The sequence below is a fragment of the Nerophis lumbriciformis genome, linkage group LG27, assembly GCF_033978685.3.
Source record: "Nerophis lumbriciformis linkage group LG27, RoL_Nlum_v2.1, whole genome shotgun sequence".
NCBI lineage: Eukaryota > Metazoa > Chordata > Actinopteri > Syngnathiformes > Syngnathidae > Nerophis > Nerophis lumbriciformis.
In genome coordinates this window covers 32,007,099-32,021,925 of record NC_084574.2, presented here as the reverse complement: position 1 = coordinate 32,021,925, position 14,827 = coordinate 32,007,099, and the positions used below count along the sequence as shown (strand labels likewise).

Here is a 14,827-nt window from a genome sequence, read left to right as displayed (position 1 = left end):
ATTTGATAAAACCCAACACCAAGAATAGACATTTGAAAGGCAATTTAAAATAAATAAAGAATAGTGAACAACAGGCTGAATAAGTGTACGTTATATGACGCATAAATAACCAACTGAGAACGTGCCTGGTATGTTAACGTAACATATTATGGTAAGAGTCATTCAAATAACTATAACATATAGAACATGCTATACGTTTACCAAACAATCTGTCACTCCTAATGGCTAAATCCCATGAAATCTTATACGTCTAGTCTCTTACGTGAATGAGCTAAATAATATTATTTGATATTTTACGGTAATGTGTTAATAATTTCACACATAAGTCGCTCCTGAGTATAAGTCGCACCCCCGGCCAAACTATGAAAAAAACTGCGATTTATAGTCTGAAAAATACGGTACTTGACGGAAAATAGTTGAAATAAACACTTTCTGCTTTCCTTAACCTTAATTATTTCAATCTAATATATGCACATCTTTAACATTGAAATTGCACTTTTAACATGTGTGCATGAATAAAAATGAAATTTTAAAAAACTCCGCTGTTCACTGCCACACAGGTCACTGCCCCCACACCCCGCTCTTATGTGCGCTCTATTGCAGCAGTCGTACGTATTTAAAGATCCACGCACTTCATACAGTCCAGATTTTATCCATTTTTAGGTTCAAGTTTATTTCGAACATGGATGCAGTTTCAACATAATGCATCACATGTTTCACATATTTTCCATTTGTCTTTACAACATGCCCGAAAAGGAGTAGGAAGAAGCAAAGTTTATTTAATCCCACCCCCTTTCCACTGAATAGCAATTACTTACACATACTGTATGTTCGCTTTCTGTTATTAATTTGTAAGACAATTTACATGATTGATTTCTAAATACAACACTCATGATTCACTTAATGAGATGAATATCTTATTTCCAATAAGTATCATAATTTTCTTCCTTGTATTTTGTAAACACTTGTAGTTTGAACTGCCTTTTAGACTGGATCATATTAGTACATTGTTTGACTTCTTTGCTTAATTCATTCCATATGTATTCCCACATACTGATAGAGGTCTTAAGTGTTGTACATGCATACAAATGTTTTAAGTTAGATATTTCTCTAAGTTTATATGTCTCTTCTTTTGTTGAGAAGAATTGTGGCACATTCTTGGGTATCAGGTTATAGTTTGCGTCGTGCATAATTTAATTTTGCAAATGCACCAAATCATTGAATTTCAAATACTTTTGATTTAAGAAAATAAAGGGTTTGTATGTTCTCTATAGCGAGTGTTATGTATTATTCTGACTGACCTCTTTTGTAACTTGGTTAGTGAGTGAAGTGTACTTTTATACTTGTTTACCCATATTTCTACACAACAACTCAGATATGGTGACACTAACAAACATTAAAGAGTACATAGGGATTTTTGGTCCAGAACATATTTTGCTTCATTCATTATTGACGTGTTTCTTGCTACTTTATGTTGTATATTTTTTACATGAGATTTCCAGTTAATTATATCATCTAATATTACACCCCAAAATGTTTTGCCTTTCCAATGTCTACTCTGTCTATTTGTATTTGTGTTTGACTTTCTCATCTACTGTTAAGAGATAACATTATTTTAGTTTTACTGAAATCCACGGGTAGTCTGTTTTTGTCAAATCATGTCTTTAATTTGCTAATTTCTTCTGTTTTTATTTGTATTAGCTTCTGTTTGTTCTTTCCTGAACAAAACCCAGTTGTGTTGTCTGCACATACTAACTTTAAGTCCTTTGTAACTTTACAAATGTCGTTTATAAAAAAGCATTTAACAACTTTGGTCCTAGTATTGAACCCTAGGGTACGCTGTGAGCTATCTCTGGCGTTGTTGACATATTTTCACCTATCTTCAGGTATAACAAGCCTGTTATTTAATTAGATTAGATTCTTATCCAGTTTAAGACCAATCCTCTGTTCCATACCGTTCTAATTTGTTGACTAAGATATTTTGATTACCGTATTTTTCGGAGTATAAGTCGCACCGGAGTATAAGTCGCACCTGCCGAAAATGCATAATAAAGAAGGAAAAAAACATAAATAAATCGCACTGGAGTCCGGCCAAACTATGAAAAAAACTGCGACTTATAGTCCGAAAAATACGGTAATTGTGTCAAATGCTTTTGTCAGATCCATAATACTGCAGCTGCACAGTATTCCTTCGATCTATTGCATTGGTAATTTCCTCTGTTTTTGTTATTAATGCCATCAACATTCCACATCATTATTATTAGTTACACTCAGTAAACAATTGAGGACTGTATATAACAACTGTATATAAATCAAAACTTTTTTCTTATCACATTCGTTAATTTAATTAATTAATTGGTGCAATGCTTCACAAAACTTTGGTTCATATAGGGTTTCTGCCAACCAATAGTAATAATTGAAAAAAATAAATCAACTGTACCCATGTTTGTTTATTAGTGTGCAATTTGACAATAACGCACAAATAATAACTGCAGCCCCCTAGCTTTGTAGGCGCTAATGTCTTCTCGATCTTCATCCTACAACTAGTAGCAGCTGCCATAGCCTCAAGTTGGAATGTGAAAAAAGTATTGTCATGCAAATTGGTAAAGAGTCTATACTGTATGTTTAAGTGCAGTGGGACCTCCAGTCCACTCTCTGACAAATGTAGACTTCCATTTTTTGTAATGAAATAATTAGTTACTTGTAATGGGAAGCAGGTAACATTCAACAAGTTAATGGAGTTTACATTAAGGTGCCCTGTCAAGTTTCCTAGGACGTGAGGACTTATGCAATTGCTGTTAGCTAAGGTGAGGTAAAAAAAAACGGAAATAGCTGGAACAGACAGACAAAAGGTGTAGTTGGTGGCTAAGGTGGTTGGTAAAATTAGGTGAAAATGTGCAATAAAACCCCCCATTAAGATGTGCATACTACATTCATTACACTACCTGTTATTTTAAGAAACTAGCAAGCTATTTACTTTTTCCATCAACATTATTTCTATATTTTTTATGATGGCGCCGCTGTAGTAGCTGCTGGTTGCAGGAGCCCTGGGCACTTGTGTATAGTATACTCCTTTGTTATCTTGATGTTTCCCTCTTGTTTTCATGGACTGTGTAACAAGGGATAGCCCTTTCATGACTTCTGCACTGCAATATGTATTATCTATTAAAATTGTTTTGGTTTTACTTTGGTTGTTGTATGTATGTAGAAAGTGGCGGCTGGTTGCATTAGGTCAGTGCTCCTTTAATCTCTTTTTGTCCTTTGTGTTCTTTAATGTTTCCCCTCGTGTTTTCATGTGTTTTTACCTTATTTTTTGTGGACTTTTTGTATCTTTACCGCAACCACATAATTTCCCTACTGTGGGATCGCGGGGGTGGCTGGAGCCTATCCCAGCTTAATTCATGCAGAAGGCGGGGTACACCCTGGACAAGTCAGCATCTCATAAACAAAGTCTATCCTATCCTAAAATGTATGTCAATGTAAAACTAAACAAATGTCAGTCTTTGAAATGATATTACTATGCCGTCATCTATGGTGAAATATAGATGAAAGCAAAGTATGGCGTCACATTAGTGCCAAAAATCCGAGCGCATAAAAACTGTTATCGCGCGCTGATTCTCCACTTCGTGTGCGTGCGCGGTGCCTTTTTTGCATCTCTCCTCGCGCTGTCATGTTTCTTTTTGGCCCTTTGGGGGCGGGTATGCTTAGACGGCCCCTTCTTTCTGATTGGTCAGGCGAAAAATGCTGAAAAATGCTCAGAGCCAATCAGAAGTATAGCAGGGCGGGTCATCGTCAATATGTATCGAGATTTACAGAGGAAGAAGTGGATAAAAAAATGTTGCGCGCTGATGAAGGTTATTTCATACCACATAAACACAATACAGGGTAATACAAAATGTGACCCAAATAAATAATAAGACAACAAACACCATAATCACATCTTTCAGCCAGAACTGGTCCACCAGCAATAACATCCAACCATAACATTATTTTATATTTTCACTTCTTCTTGAACATTTGTTTTCTAATTTATGGAATTTCTTTTGATTCAGCCATAAAATGAATGAAATAATCTTTGAATTTTGTTTTTAAAATGTTAAAAATAGCTTTTAATAATGTATTAGGAAACAGTTTAAAATAATCAGAGAACTGACTAACACTGACCCTACACAACTATGTTGCACAATTAAGTCTTTTTTTTTTTTTTAAAGCGAAAGAGGTATTTTCAACAGGTACAGCATCCTATGTCATATCTACATGTAATAAGATTTGTATCAAGGCAAACCGTTTGTAAATTGGTCGAAAATCGAGCAAGTTATGGTAATTTAATTAGTACATGTACCATTGACATCAATGTAATGATTGAGGCTAGCTGTCCGAGGTAAGATGGCTACAACGTTGCTACGCTGGAGAATCATTGGTCATATGAAAAATGCTCAGAGCCAATCAGAAAGGAGGGGCCGTCTAAGCATACCCGCCCCCAAAGTGCCAAAAAGAAACATGACAGCGCGAGGAGAGATGCCAGGAGTACACAGAGAGCGCGCAGAAAGGCACCACGCGCGCGCAAAAAGGCACCGCGCGCGCGCAAAAGAGTGTCGCGCGCGCACGAATTGGAGAATCAGCGCGCGATAACAGTTTTTATGCGCTCTGATTTTTGGCACTAATGTGACGCCATAGCAAAGTGATATCACTTTGTTTTCCTGCTAAATGCTCACCCTTTAAGCAAGAGAATATTATAGAATACTAATAGATTTTTCCTATTGCCATTACTACTCCTGCACAGAGATTGTCTTTGTTTATGTTCTGTAGACGCTAGTTCAACCATCTGGTAGCATTTTGGGCACAATTCGGTCCTACTATAAAAAGCGCAATACAAATCTAATCCACTATTATTATTATTATTATTATTAATGGCAGTCTAAAAAATACCTTTCGTACCAAACACACCGTCTATTAACAAACCGAGCATCATTCTGTATCTGCTCGCTCAGTTTGGAGCTTCTTTTGAGGAAAACAGGAAACCACAGAAAATGCATTAGTATGTCAGCAATTGTATTCTGATTTTTACCAAAATATAGTTGTTTCTTTCGCTGCACGTGAGCCAATGTCATTGAAAGTTGATAACATTTGAGGAGAAGACTTTACAAAACCAAAATGGAATAAAACGACTCCCCCTTTTGATCAGGCATGGAGTAAACATAGAGTTGAGAGGGCAGCTAGCTCCATCCATTGCACTTTTCAGTATTCATAAGTGTATCCACTAGTTTGCCTTTGTGCCTGGAAAAACTTAAACGACAACAAATGACGCACTCGCCATTAACTTTGATGATTGGTAGTGGTGATAACTGCATGGGACTGGCAGGTGACTCCCTTCACATTAACTCACAGTCCCTGAACAGAGCTACTTCTTTGCAATCTATATTTGCTTTAGCCACATTGTATTGAACTGAGTTGCCAGGGTAGATGTTTAGCAAGACGACAGCTCGATGTTTAACTTTTGAGACTTTTAGCTGAACTCTAAACTGTAACACTTTAGCAGCAGAAGTTCCACTGTACTAAATCAAAGTTGGGATCAAGTGTGTTGCATTAATTGTTCTTTTTTATTATGCAATTTGTCACTGGCATTTTTTTCTGATGAATAAGTGCTTATGCTCTGTTTATTGTAGCAGCTGAGTGAACAAATAGCATCTTGGCAGCTAATTCCAAAACTTGAGCATCACTTTTAACTTCCCTGCACCACTTTGTTACACAGTATTTGATAGATAAAACAGAAAATACGTTTGATTCTACAGTCCTCCACAGTCACAACTACCATTCATTTTGAATTGATAGCACTTGTGTAGATTATTTTTCACTGACAGTAAATATATAATAGGCACTTGTCCTATTTTAGTTTTAAATGTGAGGCTTGTAAATCAGTCATGAAGGCTTGTGGCCTGCGTTCGTGTCAGTTGCATTTGCAATGTTTATAACTGGTCCGTGCAGGCAGACTAGTAAAGATTCTCCTGTTTCTCGATCAAACAATGAGGTTCCTAACGAGAATTTCCACAATGATCTTATTCAAATGTTAACTCATCTTTTTAGTGGCAGCTAGACTAACTTATATTGGCATACGTCTTAATCAAATGATTATTTTGTTAGTGCAAGGTTGTGCATCCTAGGATCTGTAGCAGTTACAGCTATGGTCAGGTGTCCCAATTTTGTCCATAGGGGTATATGCCTGATATATAAACAATGGGTGGGGGGAGTTGAGAGGGAGTACACTGGGGGATTGTTTCTTTAAATGGTTTATCATGTCTAGTCAGGCTTTATGGGACAAAGCCGTGATCGGAGTACTAAATGAGGCCCATGTAGTGACGTGGATCATTTGCACACTTTCTTACTGATGTCATCCTGCTGAAAATGGTGCAAGGTCTTCGAAATGACGTGGACAAAAATGGTCTTCCAAAGTGTTTATTGTTCATCATTATGAGAGTGGTTATGGTGAGTTTTAACTAATTTGTTTCTATTTAAAAAGCGCTGTCAAGTATGAAACCTTTTTAAAAAAGGCTGAATTGTAATTAGTTGTTGGCTGCAAGTATACACTTGTTTACTCTGATTTTTTTTAAAGTAATCTGTTTAATGTGTCTTGTCAGGTTCCATGCTGAAGCAGCGGTATAGCACAATAATGAACCCTTTTGCACCCCTAGGGCCCAAAACAGGCATTACATGTGTTCCTTATGTGATATGATTGTTTAGTTTTAAGGTTAGAAGTCTGAAATTTTGACAGGGAGTTTTATTTAAAATCCATCCATTTTCTACCGCTTGTCCCTCTCGGTGCTGTGTTTTATGAAATTGCAAGTTTTTTGTTGTTTTTGGTTTGATTGTTAGAATAGGATATAAACAAGGTATAAATACGGTCTCCTAAGAGGGATATATTATATATTTTTTCTACATTTAAAACACTTCCTTACAGTCTATTACATAACATGTAATGGTGGTTCTTTGGTCAAAACTGTTGCATACATTATGTTTTACAGACTGTATTCAAACCGCTTTCTGACTATCTTATCAGGATGCGCTGTATTATGGGCAGTTTTATTTACGTGCCTCCACTGTGTGTTCTCCTTGTCAGCTATTTTGTAGTTTTTAGCGCTTCCATATCAAGTCTACTGACAGATACAATTTAGAAATGGCAATAGCAGCGGAGAATGCATGTGCATGTACGAGCCAATCTGCCCCACAACTTATTGACTACAATGTCAGACTACTATGGCGGACTTGCGCAAAGCTCTGTGGGCAAACCTTTACCACAGGTGTCCAAACTAAGGCCCACGGGCCACTGCTGTCCGCCGACGTCTTCAATTTGGCCCTGCGAAACGTCCTGAGTTTAATAACAAATCTTGCCCACATGGAGATTGCATTCAATTGAAAAGTCTGACAATTTTGACACTGCTATTATGTCACCATCTAGTGGACAACATACATCATTCAGATCAATGATTTTTAATTATGATCTGACTACTAGTATGCACATCATTTACTTATAAGACCCAATGCAAAACACCTTCCTTAGTCATGGTCCAAAAAAGGGGATACGTCTCCACACTTATCCATCATGTTTAGCGCATTGTAGCTGCTTGATATTTCTGATTCATTACACAACTTTAAGGAAGTCGTCACGGAAGTAAACAAGGTAGGAGTCGAACTTTCACATACTCTTAATATCCAATTACATGATATATTAATTATACATCCATTATATCAATATTATATGTACACACACATATATGTGTATATATATTTATGTGTGTGTGTATATATATATATATATATATATATATATATATATATATATATATATATACCATATATATGTGTATGTATGTGTGCATATATGTGTGTACATTTATCAATGTATATATGTATATGTACGTATTAATGTGTATATATCTATATTGGGTATATGTATGTGTGTGTGTGTGTGTGTGTGTATGTGTATATATATATATATATAGGTGCATGTCTCCAAAGACATGCACCTGGGGATAGGTTGATTAGCAACACTAAATGGTCCCTAGTGTGTGAATGTGAGTGTGAATGTTGTCTGTCTATCTGTGTTGGCCCTGTGATGAGGTGGCGACTTGTCCAGGGTGTACCCCGCCTTCCGCCCGATTGTAGCTAAGATAGGCTCCAGCGCCCCCCGCGACCCCGAAGGGAATAAGCGGTAGAAAATGGATGGATGGATATATATATATATATATATATATATATATATATTAGGGCTGTCAAAGTTAACACGATAACGCGTTAACTATAAGTTTGTTTAGTGGCGATAATTTTTTTTTTAACACGCGATTACGTTTTTGACCATCGGCAGTCCGATATTATCGGCCGATAAATGCTTTAAAATGTGATATCAGAAATTATCGGTATCGGTTTCAAAAAGTAAAATGTACGACTTTTTAAAACGCCGCTGTACGGAGTGGTACACGGACGTAGGGAGAAGTACAGAGCGCCAATAACCTTTAAAGGCACTGCCTTTGCGTGCCGGCCCAGTCACATAATATCTACGGCTTTTCACACACACACAAGTGAATGCAATGCATACTTGATCAACAGCCATACAGGTCACACTGAGGGTGGCCGTATAAACAACATTAACACTGTTACAAATATGCGCCACACTGTGAACCCACACCAAACAAGAATGACAAACACATTTCGGGAGAACCTCCGCACCGTAACACAACATAAACACAACAGAACAAATACCCAGAAACCCTTGCAGCACTAACTCTTCCGGGACGCTACAATACACCCCCCCCCCCCCCCCACCCCCACCCCCCACCTACCTCAACCTTCTCATGCTCTCTCAGGGGGAAATGTCCCAAATTCCAAGCTGCTGTTTTGAGGCGTGTTAAAAAAAAATAATGCACTTTGTGACTTCTATAATAAATATGGCAGTGCCATGTTGGCATTTTTTTCCATAACTTGAGTTGATTTATTTTGGAAAACCTTGTTACATTGTTTAATCCATCCAGCAGGGCCTCACAACAAAATTAGGCATAATAATGTGTTAATTCCACGACTTTGTATATCGGTATCGGTTGATATCGGAATCGGTAATTAAGAGTTGTAATATCGGATATCGGCAAAAAAGCCATTATCGGACATCTCTAATCATAACAGTAATTCTGTATAGTCAATCTTGAGCTTGCACAAGGGCTCATGCATGGGGGTAATGATGTATGGAGTAAAATGTAACCTTTTCACAGATAGACAGAAAGAAATATGGATTGTGACCATGATGATGTGGATGATGGAACTTTTTGGAAGACATCTGGAACATCCGCAATAATGGTCATCACAGATGGATGGTGCTGTATTAAAAATGTAAAAAAGCAAAAGCTGTACTTTGCTAATTAGTTTGTCCATCAATTTGATTGAGTTGAGTATTGCGTCATTATTTGACTGAACTGCTACTCCTTTGTGTTCGTTGCGGGTTGGGGTTTGTATGCGGTCGCTGTCAGTCTGGCACGATGCCGCGTACTTTGGCTGTGGCCCGAGGATCTTTTTAAAACCCGAATACCAGCTGTTGGATAGCTCACATCCACGGGGTGTGTGGGCACAGCCAGAGCTAAATTTACCGCTAATCACCGTCATGAATGGAAAACTGGGTTGTTGTTTGTTCTTCTGTATGATTGCGCCAACTTATTTGTCATTGTGTTATTTGTAGGTGGAGCCAAATGCCACCATCGGGGAGATCAAGTCTATGTTCCACAAGAGCCGTGAGTGTTCTCGCCATGGCCTCATACGTCCCAATTAAAAGCCAGCAAATGTTCACACTGTCTTGTCTGTTTTAGATCCTCAGTGGTACCCAGCCAGACAGTCCATTCGACTGGATCCCAGTAAGTTCCTTAAGGCAATCACAGTCGCCGTGTGGAACTTTGTGAGTGTGTGTTAAAGCAACGGTGTGTTTCAGAGGGGAAATCTCTGAAGGATGAGGATGTTCTGCAGCAGCTCCCTGTGGGAACCACAGCAACTTTCTACTTCCGAGACCTTGGGGCTCAAATCAGCTGGGTCACGGTAAGTACACATTGTACCACAGACCCAACCAGTCCAGTAACAGTCAACAAGGAGAGCTCGCACATTTCTTTAAAGGGGAACATTATCACAATTTCAGAAGGGTTAAAACCATTAAAAATCAGTTCCCAGTGGCTTATTTGATTTTTCGAAGTTTTTTTCAAAATGTTACCCATCACGCAATATCCCTAAAAAAAAGCTTCAAAGTGCCTGATTTTAACCATCGTTATATACACCCGTCCATTTTCCTGTGACGTCACATAGTGATGCCAATACAAACAAACATGGCCCATAGAACAGCAAGATATAGCGACATTAGCTCGGATTCAGACTCGGATTTCAGCGGCTTAAGCGATTCAACAGATTACGCATGTATTGAAACGGATGGTTGTAGTGTGGAGGCAGGTAGCGAAAACGAAATTGAAGAAGAAACTGAAGCTATTGAGCCATATCGGTTTGAACCGTATGCAAGCGAAACCGACGAAAACGACACGACAGCCAGCGACACGGGAGAAAGCGAGGACGAATTCGGCGATCGCTTTCTAACCAACGATTGGTATGTGTTTGTTTGGCATTAAAGGAAACTAACAACTATGAACTAGGTTTACAGCATATGAAATACATTTGGCAACAACATGCACTTTGAGAGTGCAGACAGCCCATTTTTAGGCGCGCTAAGAACATATATTTTTCCACGATTTCAGCACTCAAGTTAACCATACCTAAATAGACACAAAATACTGCATTACACAAGACTACCCGAATGTACTCGAATGATTGAAAAAAATCAATGTTTTTAAGCTAAATTATTGGTAAACACAGTTTATGTATAATAATTTACGTAAAACCGCGAGTAATGAATAAAGTTTTCATCAATTAATATATTCTGTAGACATACCCTCATCCGCTCTCTTTTTCCTGAAAGCTGATCCGTCCAGTTTTGGAGTTGATGTCAGCATCTGCTTTGAGTGTCGCAGGATATCCACACATTCTTGCCATCTCTGTCGTAGCATAGCTTTCGTCGGTAAAGTGTGCAGAACAAACGACTGACCATTTCGTCGGCTTTCCCCACAGCCTCGTATTTTGAACAAATTTCGTCCAATTTCTTGCCACTTTCGCATCTTTGGGCCACTGGTGCAACTTGAATCCGTCACTGTTCGTGTTGTTACACCCTCCGACAACACACCGACGAAAGTGAGAAAATGGCGGATTGCTTCCCGATGGCTCCGAGAGCGAATAATAGAAAGGCGTTTAATTCGCCAAAATTCACCCATTTAGAGTTCGGAAATCGGTTAAAAAAATATATGGTCTTTTTTCTGCAACATCAAGGTATACAGATAAAAGCCAGTAAATTAGAATATTTTGAAAAACTTGATTTATTTCAGTAATTGCATTCAAAAGGTGTAACTTGTACATTATATTTATTCATTGCACACAGACTGATGCATCCAAATGTTTATTTCATTTAATTTTGATGATTTGAAGTGGCAACAAATGAAAATCCAAAATTCCGTGTGTCACAAAATTAGAATATTACTTAAGGCTAATACAAAAAAGGGATTTTTAGAAATGTTGGCCAACTGAAAAGTATGAAAATGAAAAATATGAGCATGTACAATACTCAATACTTGGTTGGAGCTCCTTTTGCCTCAATTACTGCGTTAATGCGGCGTGGCATGGAGTCGATGAGTTTCTGGCACTGCTCAGGTGTTATGAGAGCCCAGGTTGCTCTGATAGTGGCCTTCAACTCTTCTGCGTTTTTGGGTCTGGCATTCTGCATCTTCCTTTTCACAATACCCCACAGATTTTCTATGGGGCTAAGGTCAGGGGAGTTGGCGGGCCAATTTAGAACAGAAATACCATGGTCCGTAAACCAGGCACGGGTAGATTTTGCGCTGTGTGCAGGCGTCAAGTCCTGTTGGAACTTGAAATCTCCATCTCCATAGAGCAGGTCAGCAGCAGGAAGCATGAAGTGCTCTAAAACTTGCTGGTAGACTGCTGCGTTGACCCTGGATCTCAGGAAACAGAGTGGACCGACACCAGCAGATGACATGGCACCCCAAACCATCACTGATGGTGGAAACTTTACACTAGACTTCAGGCAACGTGGATCCTGTGCCTCTCCTGTCTTCCTCCAGACTCTGGGACCTCGATTTCCAAAGGAAATGCAAAATTTGCATGGTTGGGTGATGGTTTGGGGTGCCATGTCATCTGCTGGTGTCGGTCCACTCTGTTTCCTGAGATCCAGGGTCAACGCAGCCGTCTATCAGCAAGTTTTAGAGCACTTCATGCTTCCTGCTGCTGACCTGCTCTATGGAGATGGAGATTTCAAGTTCCAACAGGACTTGGCGCCTGCACACAGCGCAAAATCTACCCGTGCCTGGTTTACGGACCATGGTATTTCTGTTCTAAATTGGCCCGCCAACTCCCCTGACCTTAGCCCCATAGAAAATCTGTGGGGTATTGTGAAAAGGAAGATGCAGAATGCCAGACCCAAAAACGCAGAAGAGTTGAAGGCCACTATCAGAGCAACCTGGGCTCTCATAACACCTGAGCAGTGCCAGAAACTCATCGACTCCATGCCACGCCGCATTAACGCAGTAATTGAGGCAAAAGGAGCTCCAACCAAGTATTGAGTATTGTACATGCTCATATTTTTCATTTTCATACTTTTCAGTTGGCCAACATTTCTAAAAATCCCTTTTTTGTATTAGCCTTACACAATATTCTAATTTTGTGACACACGGAATTTTGGATTTTCATTTGTTGCCACTTCAAATCATCAAAATTAAATGAAATAAACATTTGAATGCATCAGTCTGTGTGCAATGAATAAATATAATGTACAAGTTACACCTTTTGAATGCAATTACTGAAATAAATCAAGTTTTTCAAAATATTCTAATTTACTGGCTTTTACCTGTATATTGACGCTTACATAGGTCTGGTGATAATGTTCCCCTTTAAAAAGTGGCCTCCACTCTAATAGATACTCTGACCTGGCATCTGTAAAGCTGACATTTGCAGTGGACTTTGAAGAGAAAAAGGGTATAGTAAAGCACATTCCCCTGTAGGGAGGAAAAAGACAGTCAGTACATGTCCTTGCACTAAATTAGTCCGATTTCCCAAATAGTTTGGCCCTAAATTTGCGTTCTACAGCCCATTGAAACGCCATAATCCGATCGTGTTCGGTTTTTTTTGAAAAATCAAACTAACACACCTGGATTATGCAATTGGAAACCAGATCTCTCAAGTGGTTGTGTTCGCCCGAGTGCACCCTTCGTATAGCCCATGCACCAGTCTAAATGCACGGAATACAACCCAGAAGCAGATATCATTCAGTAAAAACATAGCAACATTTGTAATGAAGAGTAGACTGTTTAAAAAAAAAGTTAAAGTACTACTGATAGTCACACATACCCTAGGTGTGGTGAAATTACCCTCTGCATTTGACCCATCCCCTTGTTCCACACACACCCTGGGAGGTGAGAGGTGTCCGCGCCCGGGAATCATTTCGGTAATTTAGCCCCCAATTCCAACCCTTGATGCTGAGTGCCAAGCAGGGAGGTAATGGGTCCCATTTTCATAGTCTTTGGTATGACTCGGCCGGGGTTTGAACTCACGACCTACCGATCTCAGGGCAGACACTCCAACCACAAGGCCACTGAGCTTCACAAATTAAAATAACAGAACATTTACAAGTGCATAAATGGTAGAAAAAAAAGAAATAGATTTACCGAAGAAGGTAGCGAAGGAAATGGAGAATGTCAGCTTTAATTCGGACTCACGAATTAAATACAGATGAGATGGAGGAAAAAGAAGCAGGTATATAACAAGGCACATATAAAGCGTACACAAACCTCTTCACACTGCATTTGTGCAAGCCAAATGATTAAAAATAACTCTGTATTCCACACAACTGGCAAGATAGTCCAGAACAATAGCGACCCTCACCTGGAACAGTATTTGCCGGGGCACCAACGCTCTGTTGTGTCGGATTTAAAACTCCTTCCATCAATCCACAAAGCCTTTTAAATGAATGCCGAGACATTCAGAAGTTTTGTTTCCGTGATTCTCCGTCCGAAAATTATTTCGAAAAAACTCTCCCGCCTTTCTTTCTTTGCTTTGGAGCTGCATCCGCTCAGATACATTGTTGGTAGTTATCATGGCGCCATCTAAGATCATATCTTGATGCTGTCTGCTATATAATATCAGCATAGCCGTTAGCGATGTAATGTTTGTAATCTGTGCCCATATTACAGCGGACATCACGTACAACATGGTAACTTGTAAGGAGCCACGGAGCCTAGTCAACGTCCGAGGTCAACCGGAAAAGCGATATATTTATCCGCACTAGAAAGAAATAAGCGCGTATGACCAATAGTCTCGTTAGAGAGAGTGCACGGTCACTTGGACTTCACACATAGGGGTGTAAATACAGAAAAAAACAACTGTTTGAGAAATCAGACTAATTTAGTGTATGGCAACGTAGTTAGTGAGAAGGAAGTTGGACAGAAAGCTTTTCTATTAGTGCTTGACTGTATTTCATGCAGTAAAAACTAGGGATGTCCGATAATATCGGACTGCCGATATTATCGGCCGATAAATGCTTTAAAATGTAATATCAGAAATTATCGGTATCAGTTTCAAAATTATCGACTTTTTAAAACGCCGCTGTGTACACGGACGTAGGGAGAAGTACAGAGCGCCAATGAACCTTAAAGGCACTGCCTTTGCGTGCCGGGCCCAGTCACATAATATC

The 14,827-nt window shown here is 39.1% G+C and overlaps 1 protein-coding gene across 3 annotated transcripts in view; it reads left to right on the top strand.

The window, feature by feature from the left end:
• tecrb (trans-2,3-enoyl-CoA reductase b) overlaps positions 1 to 14,827 on the top strand; it is a 37,515-nt gene that overhangs the window by 9,445 nt on the left and 13,243 nt on the right. For all 3 annotated transcript variants that reach the window (XM_072916415.1, XM_061988104.2, XM_061988103.2), the window contains 3 exons: positions 9,719 to 9,770; positions 9,846 to 9,890; positions 9,965 to 10,068. In XM_072916415.1, the coding sequence (XP_072772516.1) occupies positions 9,719 to 9,770; positions 9,846 to 9,890; positions 9,965 to 10,068 (201 nt within the window). The remainder of the gene's footprint in view (positions 1 to 9,718; positions 9,771 to 9,845; positions 9,891 to 9,964; positions 10,069 to 14,827) is intronic.